This window comes from Motacilla alba, chromosome 2 (assembly GCF_015832195.1).
Source record: "Motacilla alba alba isolate MOTALB_02 chromosome 2, Motacilla_alba_V1.0_pri, whole genome shotgun sequence".
NCBI classification, from domain to species: domain Eukaryota; kingdom Metazoa; phylum Chordata; class Aves; order Passeriformes; family Motacillidae; genus Motacilla; species Motacilla alba.
Window position 1 is genome coordinate 113,497,648 of NC_052017.1, and position 20,035 is coordinate 113,517,682.

At 40.1% G+C, this 20,035-nt stretch overlaps 1 protein-coding gene across 2 annotated transcripts; it reads right to left on the bottom strand.

Moving 5' to 3' along the window:
• Nucleotides 1-308: 308 nt before the first annotated feature.
• On the bottom strand, nucleotides 309-19,545 carry LOC119711414 (short-chain dehydrogenase/reductase family 16C member 6-like). Of its 2 annotated transcripts, XM_038161623.1 has the most exons (7): nucleotides 19,411-19,545; nucleotides 15,704-16,047; nucleotides 12,996-13,127; nucleotides 11,907-12,006; nucleotides 10,968-11,112; nucleotides 10,267-10,392; nucleotides 309-9,697 (listed from the first exon to the last, which is right to left on the bottom strand). In XM_038161623.1, exons 2-7 carry the CDS (start codon nucleotides 16,022-16,024, stop codon nucleotides 9,604-9,606), a joined length of 918 nt encoding a protein of 305 aa, XP_038017551.1. In that variant the 5' UTR covers nucleotides 16,025-16,047; nucleotides 19,411-19,545; the 3' UTR covers nucleotides 309-9,603. The 2 variants fall into 2 exon arrangements, with proteins under 2 accessions (XP_038017551.1, XP_038017544.1); XM_038161616.1 differs by lacking the exon at nucleotides 19,411-19,545 and adding an exon at nucleotides 18,882-19,378 and having other exon boundaries at nucleotides 309-10,392.
• Nucleotides 19,546-20,035: the final 490 nt, after the last annotated feature.

A 20,035-nucleotide genomic window follows, 5' to 3' on the forward strand; every position in this document is an offset into this window, starting at 1 on the left:
GTAACTGGAGAAATGCTCCTAAGGGATGTTTCACTGTTTTCCTGTTGGTGACCTGAAAAGTAAGGGAATATTCCAGCCAGGGAGATTGTTTCAGAAAAATATATGAGGTCTAGTAAATCCTTCTGAAATCTTGCTGTTTCAAATAACTGTTTTCTGGATTGGTGGTGGTGGAGGAAGACAGAAGAAAAACTAAAAACCACATGGAAAACTGCCAGGCTCTATGTCCCTACATGTCCGACCAGCTGCTCAGGAGAAAAACATGGTAAACTTGTTGTCACTATGTGGCAAGTCTAAATGTCTTTTACAGAGACTGTTTGAGAGATACAAACCAATTTTAGTTTATTACAATAATTTTTAACTTATGTGATCAATGTGTCTTTTTGACTATTCAGTGTTGGTATCTTCTTCACCTTAATAGTCAAAGAATCACAGAATCTTTTAGCTTGGAAAAGACCTCTGAGGTCATTGAATCCAAGCTATGACCAAACACCACCATGTCAACTAGACCATGGTACTATCACATCCAGTGTTTCTTTAAACACTGCCAGGGATGGTGACTCTATCCCCTCCCTGGGCATTCAATGCTTAACAACCCTTTCTATGAAAAAGTTCCTCCTGATGTTCAGCCCGAACCTCCCCTGGCACAGCTTACAGCTATGTGCTCTCATCCTGACATGTGTTACCTGGGAGAAGGGGCCAACCCCCCACCTTGCTCCTTTCAGGTAATTGCAGAGAGTGATAAGGCCCCACCAGAGCCTCCTTTGCTGCAGGCTAAACAGCCCCAGCTCCCTCAGCCACTCCTCATCAGAGTTGTGCTCCAGACCCTTCACTGGCTTTGTTGCCTTTCTCTGTTGTTCTGAAAATGCTCCAGAACCAAAATGTTCCTCCTGATCTGAGGAGCTGAGAACGGAACACAGGACTCAAGGTGTGGCCTCACCAGGGCTGGGTACAGGGGGACAATCACTGCCCTGGTCCTGCTGGCCACACTATTGCTGATACAGGCCAGGATGCCACTGGCCTTCTTGGCCACCTGGGCACACACTGGCTCATGGTGAGATGCTGGTGCCCAGCACCTCCACCTGGTTTGCCACCAGGCTGCTTTCTGGCCACTCTGCCCCAGCCCGTACAGGCAGAGTAGTAGTGTACAGTGTATAGTAGTGTACGTGCCAGCAGCCTGTTCTTAGCAACACTAGCACTAACTGCCCCTGCTGATGAGCAGACATTGTGAGGAGATCATCCCCAAGCCTCTCTTGTGGCCCTAAGGAAGAACCAGCATGTGGAGAACAGCAGTGTCATGGCTCCTGTTCAGCTGGTTATCCCGGTCACTCTTTCCCAACAGCTATTTCGGATCATCATCTTTGTCAGCATCTTCTGAGCCAAAACCCTCTTTCAAACCAACGACTGCACAATGATAGTTAAATTCCCTGTCACGTAGGGTGGAGAAAACAGAGCCAAAAAGGATTATCTGAAGTTACATATCTGTGTAACTTCTCATTGTGCCAAAGTCAGAGGGTTCATCACCTGCAGGACCAAGGTAAACAAACAAGCCTATTTCTATCAATTCTTATCTTTGGAACAAGTCTGATGTGATCAACATTTTTGTGGGGGAAGATCCAAGGATGTGGCAGAATCCCAATATAAGCCAGGTTTCATATAATCTCTGAATAAGCCTTCAAACTAGTCTTATAACAAGAATGTCGTTTGAAAAACAGATAGGGGATTCACTCAAAGGCATTCCGTCACGTATTTTCCCATGAGTATTCCACATTAGTAATATTAAAAAATAGTCTATTGTCTGGAATAGCAGACATTGAACTTGGTGCGACTTGAGGTTCTTACACACAGAACTAGTGATCCAAAACATCACCTCATGCAGAATGCAAATATCCATACATATGCAGAAAAGCAAATGCAAGGGTGCACACACCTCTCCAAGTGCTGCCTACTCTAATCCCATTTCAGCCTCAGTGGAAAGCCATTGCTAAGTTGTGTGTGCTTAGTTGCATCACAGCATACACAAACCTTAAATACAAACAATTATTATCAGCATTGTACTGACTGTGATTTGCCTTTGTTTTGTCTTTCTACCTAAATTTCTTTTCAAACCATCAGCCACTTTAATGTTGGAATTCTCCATACCACTGAAGCTATCTACCATTATGTTAACTGTAATCTAAAGTTAAGCATAACATATGTGTGTGCAAGTTTATAGGTATTTATCTTTTTCTTCTAAGACAATTACTTTTGTTAAGAGACAATTACTTTAAGAGACTATAGTCCAGTTACAACCAATCAATTTTGCTAATCTCTAAAAATATCCAAGGTAACAGTAGTCAATTTATAGCAGTCCTTTCCCCATGCAGGCAAAATACAAAGGTTCTTAAAATTTTCCATCCAAGTCTCATTACAGTCCAGCTAGGGAGTGGCAATAGGATGAAAGCCAAGGAATTTCCAGAAATCTTGAAGTGCTATTAAGTCACTACTGATGCAGTGCCCTGACTATGTGCTTGATGAAAGATGCAGGGCCATTCTGCCCCTAATTAGTGGATATTATCAATGCATCCCAAAAAAAAGGAAAAAATTCTTGCCTGCTTACAGTGGGGAAAGAAAAAGGATACTTACTTCCCCATTTAGGAAAAAACACAAGCTTTTAGCACTCTTTGACCCCAGAAAGGAAAATACTATTTTAGTCAACACATTTTCTAAGTCCCTTCCTCAATTCAAGTAATTCTTTATTCAGATTATATTTGGTTTACAGTTTACAAGATTAATGCATCTATTGATATGAAAATATCCTAAAAAATATTAGCAGGTGTATAAAATCTGGAGACCAGTCCTGTGGCAGAATGTCTCCCAAAACAGGTTTAATGGAATACACAGGGGTGAAACCCAAATGAATCCTGAATTTCATTAGCCACTACAGAAGCTCTAATGGTTTACATGCAGGAATGTAAGAATGGACATTGTAGATTTCCTTGGGGGTGATCTCTGGATTTCAAAGGGGCAAGATCCCATCCTTCAACATAGTTACGATAATTTGTATTTGGTTGCAAAGGCATAATTTATTGCACTATTCTTTCTCCTTCAAAACCCTCAGGAAAAGAATTGGTGTGAACCCTGAACTTATCCCTTAGCTTGCTCTCTTGATCTCCTTGGACTTCTACTGCTACTTTCTGGATTTTAAGACAACACTATTAAAAATTAAAAAAAAAAAAATCAACAAAAAAACCACCAAACAAATCAATCTATAACTCAGGTGGAGAACATGGGTAGATATTCCTGGTATGTCTTTGTGGCTTTTTCTGCTGTAATACAACAAAACAAAAAAGCATATATATATATAAGAGAATAATACACAACAGGCCTTCACACTGGAAATAATGCAACAGCACTTCTTGTGGATGTGAAAAGTCCATTGTTTCCATGCCATGTTCTGAAAAATAATGTCAAAATGGCTAGGCTTGTGGCTGGTTGAATAAAAAATAAATGCTGTGAACATGCCACTGTCTCCTTAGTCTAGGTTCCTAGCAGTCAGAGGTGCTACCCCATAAAATGGTTGTGATAAGAGATTATTTAATCTGACAGACAAGTCACTACCTGGCTTCAGATGTAAATCTCAAACCGGCTACAGTACACTGAATTGCAAAAACTAGTTGAAAATACTTTTAAAAGGGTATAGGCTTGGAAACCTTCCTGTCTGCCTCTTTATACCTCTGTGCATGCAGAATCAAAACAAAATCTAAACATTATACTTCATATATGTATAAATGAAGTGTGCATATATATATATGTATGTATGTATGTTTATATATATCCTATATTCCACTCTTCCAAAGTGCTTATCCTTTTTACAAAATACCTTGTTTGTGAGACACAATGCAAACTAACCCCTATTTAGGTTAGGAAATTCAGAACAGTAGAAACTAATGCAGCCTTCAAGAATCCTGTGGACCAAAAGGAAGTCTTCTGATACATCCCACAAGGAGACCATATACCAACTAAGTACTCATCAACACTATCACCAATATCACCCCTCCCTCTTTTCTTGAACTGTCCACATATTTAATTGATTCCCATTTGAACTGGTGAATTAAAATTCCTCACTTTTTTTATCCCTCCTCCAGTCTTCTTTTCTAAGGGGGTTTTCCACTTTGGATACTGTAGTTCTTTTCCAACAAATGTAGCTGCCTCATTCCAAATCTAGGAAAAAGCAGATGTCAGGACATTATTTCTTGAATGTGCAGTGATTTTTTTAAGTGCTCCCTCCCCTTTGAATGGGAGCTGAAAACCTGACCCATTTAGACAGGCAGAGTTACAATCACACACAAATTAAAAGCAAAGATACTTTGTTTTTTCAATTATCTGAATGCCAAGGACCAATCCATAATCCCTAAAATGTTGTTATAAATGTCATTGCAGATAAAATTATCTGGATCTAAAAGCATGGAAGAGGGCAGTCAGACATTTCATTGTCAACGTGGAAAAAATAAAGGTTGAATAAACTAGTTTCATAGCTGTCTTCCAAGCCCTTGGCTCAGGAGCAAGGTTGGAAACAGATTTCTGCCTCTTGCTGCCGGTGGAGATAATTGCTACAGCAGGCTCTAACTGCTTCAAGTATTTTTATTTTCTTTTTGGTGGAATTAACTTGGTATTCCTTTTTTTAGGAAATTTTAACACAGAAATTTCGACTAGGCACATTTTCAATTACTCCCATGTTCTGTTAGAGACCGACTAAATACCAGAGGGTAGAAATTACATACTTCCTGAAGGAAGCACTGCAAACAAGCACCTCATCTGGCTATTCTAGTGATATTTGCTCCTTCTGGATACAACACCCTGGCCAGATGTGATTACTTGGAATTGACAGCTTTCTCTTAATTTGTTAGAAGCTCCCCAAAACACAGGTAGGACATTCTGCAACAACTGTAGCATGATTCAAATCAGTTTTATAACTTTATTAGCTGTGCATGGCGCATTGTGTGAGTGTGCTTCAGGGTTAACCATCATTATCATGACAGAAATATGCAGACAATAAATAATGCAAAGTGTGTCTTCTAGAATTAATATAGAGAAGACCTTCCATATTAACCTTCCAACAAGAATTCCCATTTCTGGGGAACAATTATTAAAGACCATATGCTCAACAGATTCCTCAGCTATCACATACCACCTTGCATTAATCTCTGAGCAAGCTGCCTTTACAGCAATACAGTCAATAGAGGTGATGCAGACACCTGCCCATGGGGACTGCACCATCACCCAGGTAGCCTAGACCATGGTACCGTCTAGGCATGAAGTTTGTGGTACCAACAGGCCAAACTTGTTCAGCAAGAACCTCTTTAATTGTTAGCTCCATGTGCCGACAGGGTTGCTGCTGCTGCTTGTGTTCTGGCTCTGTTGACTCTTCTTTCTGTGCCAAAGCCGGGGCTGCTGCCTCTGGACCCCAAGACATGGAGAAGCAAAAGTGTAACAGTATGTCTTAGGGTTCTTCCTTCCAGGGCAGGGATTGTGGAAGACTACTCCACTACAAGTCCTACAGAACAATGTTTCCTTAGATGTAGCTATGCCTGACCTTGGATAAGGTGTGAAATTTCTCAACACAGCTGTACCAAGAACCAAGGTTAGTTTAAATCAAGCAGTAACTACCCAGCAGATGCAACAACACAGAGCACCTTGGCACAGAACTTCTGCCCTTGTCACACCTTTGTCTTGAACAGCTCTGTTGCAATCCTGAGGGTGCTCCTCCTAGTGTGATACTGCCAAGGGCAAAGGAAGAAGGTGTGATTTTTTTTTTCCACTTCTCTTCCCAAGGCAGAGCTATGTTTTCCTCAGCCATAGGCCACAGGGACTCTGTGAAGTTCTCACAGAAGTTCAGGCTGTTAGCTTGGAAGCTTTGAAAGGCAGAGAAAATATCATCAAGCTGGAGACACCTAACACTAGAGAGAATGTGTGTCATACAGTGAGCGGACAAAAGTCCCTGCTTGTAGTGCTACCCCACCTACTGAGCTATTGACAATACATTTTTAAGTGTCACCCGAGAGACAGTAATTCTGCATTTTACTGGAATATCTGGTAACTGTGGATCCAAAATAATTTCTCTTGATTGTCACAGCAAAGAAAAAATCAGTGAGAGAAGCTAAGTTATTTTGTTGAAATGCTTATTTTTACAAAGCCTATGTCTTTGAACAGCTGCTTAGCAAATGATGCAGTCCACATTGGTGTCTTTGGAAGATAACTGTCCCGAGGAAAGTTACCAGAGAAGAGATACCTGCTTGACTCCTTCCTAAAATGAAACCAGACCACCATGAACACCAGATTCCAAGCAGGTACACATAGCTCCTGGGTATGAATTCCAAATTAATAAAATAATAATGAAGCTTGTATCTCAGCTGCTGGTTTTTTGTTTGTCTTCCTTCTCAATCTTGTTCAGAGGATTTTATCAAGTTACTTTTTCTTGGCACTATGTTCTCCATGCTTTGAAGCATTAGAGGACAGCAAGATTTCTGCTACCACAGGAATATGGTCTCACATGGAAAAGAAATACAGCAGGCAATAAAATACCATGGATTGCTTTTGAATCACCATAACTATCATTATTAGGCTAATGCAGCCATCCCAGTCAAATTTGGAACAGTCATTTTTGGGGAGAGACTATTTAAAATTTCAGGCAATGGCCATGAAACCAACAATTCTTTTGTGGGAGCTGCCTGATATATCGTCCAGCAGTCAGACATTATGCTCTCACAAATGAAATGCTCTTCCTTTTCAAATTTTATCTTCTTGTTTGGCTGTCACAGTGATCCTTCCATGAGTTTTCTTGCCGAGAGCAGAAGGAAAGACTCTTTTTTGGCATCAGGAAAGTAATCAGTCAAGATTATTGTTATGCTGGAAGTAAGCCATCTTTTATCTTACGACATTTATATCTCAGTTGAAGATCCAAACACTCACTCCAAGCAACCTCCTGAACACAGGGGAAGGATGTGTGCTGTTTGACCTCCAGGATACAACTCCACATCTGTCATGCCATCATAGGAGATGGGCGAGATAAAAACCACCACAGAACAGGCTGTTATCCTCCAGGTACATGATGGAATTTACCAGTGACCTCAATATTTAATGTGGTAGCAGCACATTTATATAAAAACCCATTATTTGTGTACTCCTACTAGGACAGCTAGCAAGCAGAGATTTTCTCCTGAAGCTCTGTATGACATATTATGCATGCTCAGTCTAGTACAGAAATTGGTCTCTAAGAGATGTGAATATACTCATAACTAGTTTTTGCATATACTCAGTGAGTCCAGTGAAGGGCTGAAAAGATAATTAAGATACTGGAGCACCTGCCATACAAAAAGAGATTGAGATTTCTGGGACTACTTAGTCTTGAGAAAAGGCTGAGCCCCAATGTGTATAAGTACCCAAAAGGAAGGTGTGAAACACAGACTCTTAGTTGTATCTTCTGAAAGGACATGAAATAAAGTACATTCAATTTACACATAATTTTCATTTATCTGTTTTTAAACAGAGCATGAACAAACACTAGAAAAGTTACCCAGAGAGGTTGTAGAGTTTCCAAGCTTAGAGATATACAAAACTTAATTGAGCACAGGTCCTTTCCACTGATTCTGTAGGAAAATTCCATGGAGAGGTATTTAGCTGGAAAGATTTTCAGGTAAAATCCTCCTAGATCTGTGACAAATATGAACCTGCTGAAAATCCCCAAATCCTACTGCCAAACTTACTGCTTCTAATTTTCCTCAGCAGAAGGTGTTCACAAAGACACCAAAAATGAAAAGCTTGCTCTCACTAGAGCTGGAGTTTGATACTCATAGTGTTCATATGCAGAGCTCACTTTTCCCCTTTGCTCCAGAGCTCTGCATATCTAGCACTTCAAAGCCAGAAGGGAAAAATATGTGCTGTTAGTAGAAAAAGATACACCACATAGTTATTAGTGGTAGAATTTGTGAACACTGCAATGTGTGTATGGACTGCACATTGAGACAATCTTTTTTACTTGGTTAACTCCTGTTTCCTGAGGTGTACTGTAAAATAAGGATAAATTTTGAGGAGAAGCTGAAGATCTGAAAGGAGATTGAAACAAATCTCTTCTTCATCAGTCTGAATTCTAGCTCTCATCAATCCATCATAAAGGTAAGCGTGATTTTTTAACACACTTGTTTTACTCAGTGTTTCTTGCTCATCAGTAGTAAAGTAGTTCTATGTCAACCTTTCTCTGCTAATAAACCTTACTATTTGTATAGACAAGGGAAATGAAGGTAATTTCTAGGCCATCATTGAAAGAAAAAGACTCCCCATTAAAAAAGTCCCCCTTTTCTTCATACTGTTTCAATTGCTATACCAATTGCTAGCAGAGAACTGTGAGATGAAGTGGACTTAGCATGCACAGAAGTGATGCACACATAAGCTTCCTTTTTCTGGTTTTGGATTACAAAAAGTCAAGGTAGCTTTCTAAGCATCCACTGTCAAAAAGGGCAACGCCTCCTCAGCATATGTTCAAAATAAATGGACAGACCTAAGAGTAAAGGGAAAGTAAACCAAGTCTCTGTAGACACAAGGCAACCTGTCACCCAACTCAGAGAAGCCAAACATTATGCTGTTACTCAAAGGATGGCTGTAATGATACCATTCAGTTCTGTCAACATCATTCCTTTCTGAAATAATCCCAAGAGAAACCCCAGTTATACAACACAACATCCTCGCTTTTAGTAGTTCGTTGTCTCTTTTGATGAGACATTGAATGTCTCACCTAGACTGGCAGTCTCATGCTTTATAAATACAAGTTTATTCTTCTTAGGAGATGACAATTTAAAATAGTTCTTAAAATACTGTTCTTAAAAGATACAAAGACTTCTGTTACAAAGTTGCAGTCATAGTATTAGCTTTTAAAATAAATTAGGCACAAAGTAGATTAGCAGCACAAATGCTTAACCTACATATGCTTCCCTACCCCTGCCCCAACATCCATTGTCATCTGTGAGTTGAGAGATCACACCTCCAAAAATTAATGAATGTAAATTGTTTTTTCACCAACACAGTGTATATTTTTATCCCACAAAGCTTTCACTTGTAAGAGTTAGAATCCGTTGTTTGAGGAAATTCTTGAATTCCTCAGCTTAACAGGGAATGGTAATGGCACCAGCAGTACAGCCCCATGGTTCACCAGCAGAACCATCCTCATGGTTCCTCTGAATAGCAGCAAGAAGTCAGATCCACTACAGGCTTTTCCGACTACCTGCTAAATACATGTGGTTTCTTGGTCTTTTCTTACCCCCAAAGTTGCCAATTACTGGTTTGTGATGCAGGATCCCATTTAAGGCATTATAAACCAAAGCAACTAAATTCAATTAATGTATTTTCATAATGAGGTGAAAAGAGAACAATCCACTGGACTACAAACAATAGTTCAGATGAAGGCTGTTGATTAAGAGCCAGTTAAAAAGCAACTCTTAAAAATCTTGTTACTATTGAGAAATGAGGCACCCAAAGTTCACAGCTGCTAGTGAAGTGAACTTTTCCCACCACCACCTTTAACTAACTTTAACACCCACTTTAGAGCTGCTGGTCTCTGAATTTTGTGCTTTTTCATTCTTTCTTTGGTCGACCTTTGAAGGTACTCATGAAATCAAGGAGTCCAAAGTAGTCTAAAAGGAGAACAGTTGCTTTCACTGGTAGGAAGCTGTAAGGCAGGGACATAGAAGAAGACAAAAAGAAACAAAGAGATATCAGAAGAGTTGAGCAATTTTATCACAGTTAGTTTAACCTAGCTAATACTGGCAAAGGCAGTATACTCTTTATAATACAGACCCACTGGTCCTCTCAAAATATCCTTTACACTCATTTGGCAGCCTGAGTTATAGATAGATCAGTATTCCAACCTGGCTTGCAACAGAGTCAAAAGTGCCCAAATGCTAGAGTAAGACACCAGATGGGTTTACCATTGAACTCAGTGATCTTAGAGGTCTTTTCCAACCAATAATTCTCTGACATGCAGTTACAGGGAAGCAGGCTGTCTCTACAGCCCCCAGTAAAATTGCACTCCAGTGGAGTCAGCAAGGCACAGTTAGGAATTTCTGTCATTGTTCTGTGGCCCAAGGGTAGACTGAACTCATACAAACAAAAAACAAACAAAACCCTTCCAAAAATGTGCATAACTTAATGAAAATTCAAACCAGCAAGAAGAAGCCTCTTTAATATTTTAAGCATCCCCAGACAGAAAAGAGAGAGGGGGAAAGAAACATAACTTACCTTTTCAAAAAAGGACAAACATAAGCGATGCGTGGTACTACCAAGATTTCTTGGTTCTGCCGAACAGCACTGATTATCCTCTCGGCCACATACTCTGGATCCAGAATGGGAATCAAACGTGGCCACCTGAAAAAGAGAATATTTATTGCTGTAATACAAATTGCTTTGGATTCACATTTTCTTCAAAAAAGTCTCAATTTTACAGTTATTCAACTAAAAAAAGAAATAAATACCACAAGTCCTATGAACAACAGAATCTTCAGTATGTCAGAGTGAGTGGACATTGCTATTTTGTCCCTGTATGACCTCTATTAAGACAAAACAGAGACCTGATATTAAGACACACCAGACTTTTATTTGGCTCCTAAACTTTGTCATTATACATGCATATTGAGCAAAGCTATGCCATCAACTTCAGGAGGAGAATGGGGGTTTAAAAACCAGAGAGGACAAATGGAATATTTGGCTTCTGCAAAGGAAAGCACACCAATTATGTTTCACATTTCAGCTTAAATGAATACTAAAGTACCTAGGCCTTTTGAGTTGCCCAGTCACTGGATAGCACTGGATAACACCCATCTGAAGCCTTAAAAATAATACAAGCAGAAAAAAGCCTGGCTCATGATTTTAATAAAGAAAATAGGGATTTGTAACATGCTAAAAATGCAACTTTCATAAAAACCTCACGAGAGTTTACTTACTTGGATTTAACACCATCAAACATTCCCGTGTTTATGACGTAAGGACACACAATTGTGGTTTTAACACCAGTCTTTCTCAGAATTCTCATCTCCAAATCAATTGACTCTGCAAAACCAACTGCTGCAAATTTACTTGCACAGTAATCTGTAAAATAAAACATTAATTGCAGTTAAATATTTAAATTTAAAAATTAAACTTTACTGTCCAATACTAAAACACTTCACATCAGAATATTAATGGTTTTCAGGATCAGGTTAAAATTTGCTTTTGATCTGATTAATTCCTTTTCTTTCCTCTCCTAAATCAACTGTTGTTCTAGACTGGCAGACAGAGTTTCTCATGACATCCCTTTTTCCACTTTTCCACTCTATAACAAACAATGGTAAATGAAATTATTTTTTCACACCATTTTTTCTTTAAATCCATGAACTCACTATGCCTTAAACTCCCATTTTCAAGACTCTCTAATGTGGTTTCAACCTCAAATTCAGTTTGTACTCATGATCTCTCTCTTAGAGCTAGACTTCTTCTACTGCTATGGCACCTTTTTTCATATTCCGCCCTCTTTGTATACATATTCCAGAAATGCCTTCTGAGCTTCCTCTAAATCTAAAGTGACCTCTTCCCTATCAGCCTGCAAGTAAATTTTAACAACATTGAGGTTCTCAGCTTCCAAAGTTCTATATGGCTTCTAGACCCTTCTGCCTTGGCAGAAAAACCTGTTTCACAGCACTGCGGAGCTTCTGGAAAATGCTTTGTAAAGAAATGGTCTGTTTAAGGACAGCTGTTTTGAAAAACTGACTACTTGCTTTAACTATACAGAAAGATCCAGAAATTCACAATAAGTTAGCTTTCTTTTCCCCCATGGATATTGCAGAGTTTAAAATCCAACTAATTACTTCAATTAATATTAGCTTTAATACTCGTTAATACACTACCTGAAGCCCGACCGGCTCCACACAGTCCTGCACAGCTTGCTATGCTAACCAAGTGTCCATGGTTAGCAGCAATCATTGCTGGGAGGAAGGCTTTGTAAGTCTGCAAAGTAAATCAGAGTTGCAATGTAACATTTTACCAAGTAAGCTACACGCCATAGTATTCTGAAGGTGTTTGATGGTTTTAGAGGAATTCTCTCAACAGTTTAAATAAGCTTTCCCCCTTCCATTATGGAAAGGATGTGGGTATGTATGTGGAGCTTGAACCGCATGTTGTTTGAACTCTAACCTTCAACTATTTAAATGGGGAGTTCCTATCCCACCAGTACTACCAAATACAGATGGTAACTTGATGAAAGCTAAATATATGACTTAATCTAGTCATGAAGTTTCTTTCAAATGAGAATTAAGTGTTCACTGTAAATTTTGTGAAATGGCAAAGATTTTAATTTCATGTTTTCCTTCTATTAAATTTCATTAAATCTTCGTGATTAAATTTATTTCTAAGTAAACTGAAACATGATTGAATATTTTCCACACAATTCTTTGATAGAAACACCATATAGGTGACCTGCCTTCACTGAAAACAAGAAAAAGCACACCAGGTTACCATTCTGGACAAAAGCTCCACTTATGATTAAGAGGACTATCAGAATATGTGGTGTTTCTTACTGAAATTATCACAGCCACAGAACAACTAGAACACTAACAGAACAGAAGAACCGAAGTAGAATTGAACACTTTTCTGTTACTAAGGGCAGCAACTATTAAGGTGGGCCTGCTTCATGTTAGTTAATAATGAGACTGTAACTTATGACTAGCCTCAGAATTCAGCAGATGGTAGACTTCAGTTCTTAAGAGAATCACTAAATGTGAAGTGCTTCCACCTGCCTACACAAGAGATTCCCAAAGGATTCATTCTTCCACGCTTTAAAAAAAATTTTACAGACTCCAGAGCAAAGTAAATAATTTCTTGTATCATTTCCGAGATCTATATACTCACATGTTTTCCTAAATTCCAAAAGGCAAAATTAACATTGAAAACATGTTAAAAGGATGTCTTAGTATGTATTTGCAAAATACAGGTATTACCCAGAAGTGTGCCATTGTGTTCACTTCCATGGTTTTTTCTAGAAGTGAATCTGGAGAATCAAGAAATTCCTTCCCAATTACAATACCAGCATTGTTGATCAAGATGCTGACATCACCAACTTCTTTTTTAACCTAAAACAAAAAGCATCAAGAGAGTGTGCAATAAATACAAAACATTCTTTCCAAGTATTATGTACGAAAACTTAACAAACAGAAATATTACATATTTAAATAAGTTGAAGTTATGGATCCAAAACACCTCATGTTCTTGGAGTCTCACCTGATGTCTTTTTAAAGGTGAGCTCTCAAATACATTTTTTTCAGATTTGTGTAGCCCAACAGCCCCACATAAGCTTCTGCTTTCAGCACCTCTGTTTCCAAGGACAAATGTTCCAGATAAGTCTTTATTGCAGAAAGCTTAACTAATACAAGTATTTTTCTACACTAAACACATCTTAAAACTAAAGATCAATTCTGGACAATCTGGTACACTCAACCCCAGAAATTAAGTTGGCTTAAAAATAATACTTATACATTTAATTCAGTAAGAGGAAGTATAGTTTTCATTTTAGCTCCAGACTGAGAACCTTCATGAACAGACTCATTTGAAAGAACAACTGTAGGCCAGCTAATTGCAAGATATTGTATCAGATCTCCAAAGGAGAATGAAAATATTTAATACAGAATTTGAAATACAAGTCATTGATCTGAGCTACCTGGGAAAAATGAAATGGGTAACACAGTGAAGTATTAAAAATAATTTATCACCTATGCTTTATTCTACCTTAACTTCCTCGTATTCCTTAAACTTGCTCTAATCTTGTCTATTTTTTTAACTAAGCTTTAGGAGTTGGGTACCTCTGGAACAGAGACATTAGAAATAAATTTTTAACTATAGGTTTTAATAGCCTAAAGGCTGTCCTTCATCCTGTTGGTACAGGAAAGAAACAATGACCTGATACATGCAGAGCCTTTCAGTTTTCTTCCTACTGAAGTAACTTTTTCATGCTGCCTCTGTGTGGCTGATGAAGCACATATTAAAGATCCACATACATTTCATTTTGGCTATAAAACTGTGTCATTGGGAGCAAAATTTTCAAACATATCCTGCCCTAGTAGTATAAATTTAGATCGCCATGGTCTTGCAAAACTCCAAGCCTGCATAAAGCTGAATCACCAGAAGAGGAAAGAGGACCTGGAACCATGCTGTCAAATCTTCCAAAGGCTGATGCTGAACACTAAGAACCAAAGTCTATTAGACTGCATGAATTAAGCAGTGGCACCAAGCACCACCTAATACTAAAGTCTTTTTGTAACTGGTAAGATTGGATGATTCTACATCATCAGCAGGACATGACATTTCTGAAATAATGGTAGTAAGGTGTTTTCTCCTATGCAGATCAGCATGAGGATTATTAGTGAATCTGACAGTTGCTGAACTGCTGACAGAAGGTTTTAAGTGAGGGACCACACACTGGATCCTACTGCAACTTCTTTGTTTCTGCCTTTGTTCCTGCAAGCTCTGTTTGCATCATCCTGAACCCATGTCACACAGATCTATACCCAGTTCTCTTTTTCAAATTTCACCAGCATGGCTCAGCCACTGCTTTTCTCCATGGGCCCAGAGTGCTAGCCCTCAATTCAAGTCCTCAAACCTAAAGGTTAATTTTCATCTGCTTCATTCCAGTATCCTTCACACTACAATATTCTTCCTCCAGCTTGATCAGTTCAGCAGGAAGCGCAGCTACAGGCCTATGGAGAGATATGCAACTTCTCTGCAAGGACAGCAGATGCCCAGCTCAGCTGGTGCAACAGCTGCAAGGGGGACCAAGGCTGATCAGCTTTACTGGAATACGAAACCAATAGCACCAGCCTCTAACAAGCGGCAATTCACGCACGAGCTTCACGTATCAGAAAGCCTGTCATAGTCATTTTTTGCACAGATAGAAAAAGACAGAAGGCTAGTGCTTCTTAAAGAGCACCAAAACATTATTTCAACCACAAGATGTTCCTGAAGACAGCTGAACTTTTTGTTAAAAATAAATCATCCCCAGGCAAGACTCACTGTGGAAATCTCTTAGTTCAACAGTAAAGTTTAGCAAATTTTAAGTGAATGAGAACAGGTTCTTAAGACTTGAAACTCTTTAACAATTTTAGCTTTTGGCAATACTGCTAGTCTGCCCAAATTATCTAACCACATGCTATGTTTACAAAGCTCTTCAGAAAAGAAAGAAATATTTAAGACATCAAGATACATTTATTAACTCAGATAAAGTAAGTCTGCCAAAATCTCTTCACAGCAATGGAATTATTTGAAAATTGCCTAAGCAGTTAATCCTTTTTACAATGTATGGTCTTTTGGTAAAAGGCTGCCAGAACTTGAAATACTGCTTTAGCTTCAATAAATTGATTTTCTGCACTTCACGATTAAGTGCCTGCTCAGTAATTGAATGAACGAATGAGAAGCTACCCAGTTAAAATGAGCTACTGAAAAAGAGAGCCAGCTCTTTTTATTTTTTAAGGAATAGAGATACACAAGTCAACTCTAAAAACCAGAATTCTTGAAGTAGATAGGAAGCGCAATACATTCAGAATGAATTAACTTTAATCTCTTGCTTTGAATCCACTAGAAAACTTACTCATGCGTCTTACACCCACGCTTGCACTCATCTTGGAATAATGTCAAAGCCACAAATAGGATATTTTACCTGGTCAGCTACTCTGTAGATATCCTGTTTTTTGCCACAGTCACAGACATAAGAGTGTATTCTTCCTGCTCCTTTTTCTTTGGCCAGTCTAACTGTGCAGTTGAGCCCCTCTTGATTAATATCCCAGAGGACCACCGTGGCTCCAAGGCTGGCAAATTTCACCGCTAAGTGTCTTCCAATGCCACTTCCCGCTCCTGTTATTAATACGATTTCACCACTAACATTCTTCTTCCGTCCAGGAACAACCAAGAACACCAGTGACTCCAGTAAGTAGTAAACAAGAAGTACAGTGACTTTTAATGTTTCCAGGAAGAAGTTCATCTTCAGGCTACTTCTTCAGATGCCTGATAAAAAAAACCCAAAACATTTACCAGATAGGGTAAACCACAGAGAAAATGCGAACATCAACATTGCAAAAACGTTTTCAGATCCATTATAAGTATTTTCTCTACCCTGCTTTTGAGTATTGTTTCAAAGAAATATATAGGCATACACCTGCATATCTAATCCATTTGTCCCGTTTCTGTGTTGTCTTTCGGTTGCTTCTATTTTCCTCCAGGATGCAGTATACAATTCATTTACCATTCAGCAGCAATAGGAAACACCTGCCCTCATCTGCTATAGAAATTCCCCATCCCTCATGCCATGGGTTTCACCCTCTGCTTTGACAGAATGTGGACAAAAATCTAAAATAAATAAACACATACTACAACTAATAAAAATCATCCCACTGAGCATCTCAAACAGAAACGCATGACAATTACAAATCAAAACTTATAGTGTGATCAAAGAGCTTCAGTGCTCACAGACTAGTACTATAGGTCAGGAAAAATTCTGCTTTCAGGACCACAATGTTTTTTGCTTCATAGGCACTCCCTGTCATCATGAAATCACATGCAGAACAAGTCACAGTCCCAATTGTGCTGGAAAAAATATGAGCATAAGGAGCTTCAGAAGACAATATGCTTATAAATCTCCAAAGCACACCAGGTAAATACCTGTGTGTCACTACTGACTTCTCAGCGACCTGTACTACCATTATTGAGGAAAGCCTGCTTCTGCAGTTGAACACAGTTCTTTGAGAATTCACTGCAAAGCTGTTGAGTTTCTTCTCTTCACCTCCCTGCATTAAGCAAATGTCATAGGCTTGAATCATACCATCTCAGGTACATGTTTAACCTCACAATCTGTACACATCCCAGTAATGCTGACACCAAGAAGGCCTTTAAGTCCTTGGAGGAATGTTATTTCATTTTCCAGTATACAAAAGCTGTGCAAGAAATTAATCCTTAGTTAAAACAGGTTTTAATCTTTGACTAACAACATTATGAAGCAATGACATCTTCTCAGCTAAAGGTAGAGCATGCTGGCTACTACACTTCAACCTTTAGCACTTTTAGACATTTAGAACCTTTAGCAACCTTTAGACATACCCAGCCGGATTACACCTCTTAGTTAACTTTGCTATCTATGTGTATAAGTAACTTAGGTCTCTGCTACTCTGAGCAAAGTTCATGAAATTTAGCATGTGAACATACATGTGTTACCACAAATCTCAGGTTTTCTACATGGGAAACTAAGCCAGCCTTGAAAAGAAACAGGCCTCTGCTAGAGCAGAGCTAGTTATTTCAGAAAGTTTTCTGGCAGAAACACTGGGACATCTTAAAATTGTTCTGATAATAGAAAAAAAACATTTGCCACAGACATAGTGGGTAGGAAAACAAGTTCTTTCTGGCAAAGGCATGGGTTGAATACTTTCTATTGTGTACTTTCTATTCTTCATTCTCATTAAAATGTGACAAAATGTGCGCAGAGGCAGTAACTCCAGTAAGAAGTGAAACAAGTATCAAAACAGCACTGAAACATTTTTCTAGAGCTAATATTAGCATTTCCTGTAATAGGCTCTCTTATCTGTACAGATATTATAGTTCTAAGTAAAAATAAAGTTATAAAGGAAAAACGTTATTAAATTTCATGCACATAAAAAAGCACAGGTTTTTGGAAGCTCGAGTTCTTCTAAAACAGAAGAAGCAAGTCTTTAAAACAAATTCAGCTTCTGAATTTAACTTGATTGCACAAATTTAATGCACTTAACATAAAACCCTCCATTTGCATGAAAGGATACTGGTATCTCTGGCATAGATAAAGATGTTAAAGTTAATCCCTATGGAAAACCAAGTGAGGCAATTGCCTTCAGAAGCAATACACAATTTGAACTCGGTTTAAAATTTATGACAGTAATTCTTTAAGTAAGAATGAGGCTTTTATAGGTCAGAGGCACATTAGATTTTTCAGAAAAGTATACCTTTCACTTAATGAAGCAGAGTTGTTTATGCATGCAGACCACAGGAGACTTCCTATTAGAAGGCCAACTCTGCATCCTTCAACAAGATGTTTAATTTCCACGGACACATCTCTCCCCTAACCCAGATTTGGATGGGTCTCCAATCTCACTCAATGCATCAGTATTGCTAATTAAACCAGCTACTGTAACCAAACATATCCATACAGACAATTAAATTTGCCACTCAGCTGGCTGATTTTGGCTTGTCAACTAAAGTGAGCAGGGATGCATTTACAAGTGAATTAACTAAGGGGGCCTTTGGCACATTTGTACACAGAGACATAAGTGTGGAGGGCTTTTACGCAGTAGAGAAGTATCAGGCATTCTACAATGTTTTATTGTTGTTGCAGGCCCCCAGCTGGGTAATAACTAGCATTGGCTCCATGATTCTCAGAAGGCTGATCAATCTCTTTATTTTATATATATATACGCACACACACACACACATATACATATACATATATATATATATAATTATTAAGAAACCCATTGCTTTTATAGACACACGATATATAGTTATACAGTTACGATACACCTGGACTTAGTTGGTCAACTAATCCAAACATCATCACCATTGGCTAATTAAGAAACCACCCTTTGGTAAACAAATCTCCATAACACATTCCACATGTTCACAACAACAGGTGCAGCGAGTGAAGACAAGAATTGTTTCTCATTCTTTTCTCTGATCTTCTCACAGACTTTTCCCCAGGACAATGCCTGGGAAAGTTGTTTCTCTCTGTGGCCAGAGAGCTGCTGCCACATTTTATCAGACAGATTTCAAGTGCAGATAACTTGGCCAGCAAAGGCTTGTTGGTACCTGCCAACGCTCACCACCGACAGGCTCTTGCAGACCTGACAGGGTCTCAAACACCATCACTGCTCACGAACCACAGGGGCAGGATTGAGGCTGGCAGCTGAACGGCACACCACCCTTGTTAGTCGAAGGACTAAAGGTTGATCACGCAATCACCTCAGCAGCGTTTGGCAAGGATGAATTTTTCTCATTGTACCGGAAGAGTTGCGATCGCACTCTGCGATCCCAAAAGTTCAGCAGTCCTGTAAGCTAAGGCTGCCTAAGCGCAGCAGCAAATTCCTCAGCCCCCTGGGGATGCTGGATAACCTTAATTTCACTTGGCACAGCGCGCCTACGGACCCAATCAACACCGTAAGAAACCCCCCGAGCAGCGTTCAGCTGCAGTGACCAGCTCACCACCCTCCTCAGGCCGCCTCCCCAGGACGCACCGCTGCCCGCAGCGCCCGGCTGCCCACGGCCCTCGATCCCACCGAGTGCCGGCACACCCTGTCCTGTCCTGTCCCCCACCGCCTGCCCGCCCCACAACGCCCTAGCACGGGGGGGTACCTTTGCCTGCCGGCCGGAAGGACAGACAGAACTCCTGCACCTCCCGCCGTGGCGCAGAGGCTCTGGGGCGGGCGGGCGAGAGCGGTGCGAAGGGAGCAGGAAGCACAGCGGGGCGGAGCCGAGCCGCCCTGCCTTTATCAGGCAGCCCGCCCCGGCACGGGGCTGAGCGGATGCCCGAGCTCGGGCCGGTGGCTGCTCCACAGAGGCAGAACGCCGGGCTGGGGGCTGCGGCTGCCGCGGCGCTGTCCGCGCTCCGCCCGGGGCTGCCGGCCGCCGGGATGGGACTCAGCCGGGCGGGGGAGCGGGCCCCGCACGGAGCTTTGGGTTTGTCCCCGGGAAGGAGAGCTGCGGCCCCGGACGGCCGTGAGGACGCTTATTCCCCGGGGCTCTTCGCTGAGTAGGGCCAAAAGCTCAAAGGACGGAGTAGGTTGCTGGGTGGAGGCTCTCCGGACAACGCCCCAACTCCCCCGCACTTTCGCTGGGGTTTGTTGTTGTTGTTTGTTGGGGTTGTGGTTTTGGTTTTTGTTTGTTTTAAAAGTATTTATACGCGAGGTGGTTATCACTCTGTGCTGACACCTGCACCTAAAGGCGGGGTTGATGTACAGAGGTCACCTGGCCTGTGTGA

Coding starts and splice junctions, on each gene's coding strand:
- LOC119711414 (XM_038161623.1), bottom strand. CDS start 16,024: ATGAACTTCTTCCTGGAAACATTAAAAGTCACTGTACTTCTTGTTTAC. Junction 12,007..12,995: donor ACACAATGGCACACTTCTGG/GTAATACCTGTA, acceptor TTTACTTTGCAG/ACTTACAAAGCCTTCCTCCC. Junction 9,698..10,266: donor GTTTGTCCTTTTTTGAAAAG/GTAAGTTATGTT, acceptor CCTGCCTTACAG/CTTCCTACCAGTGAAAGCAA.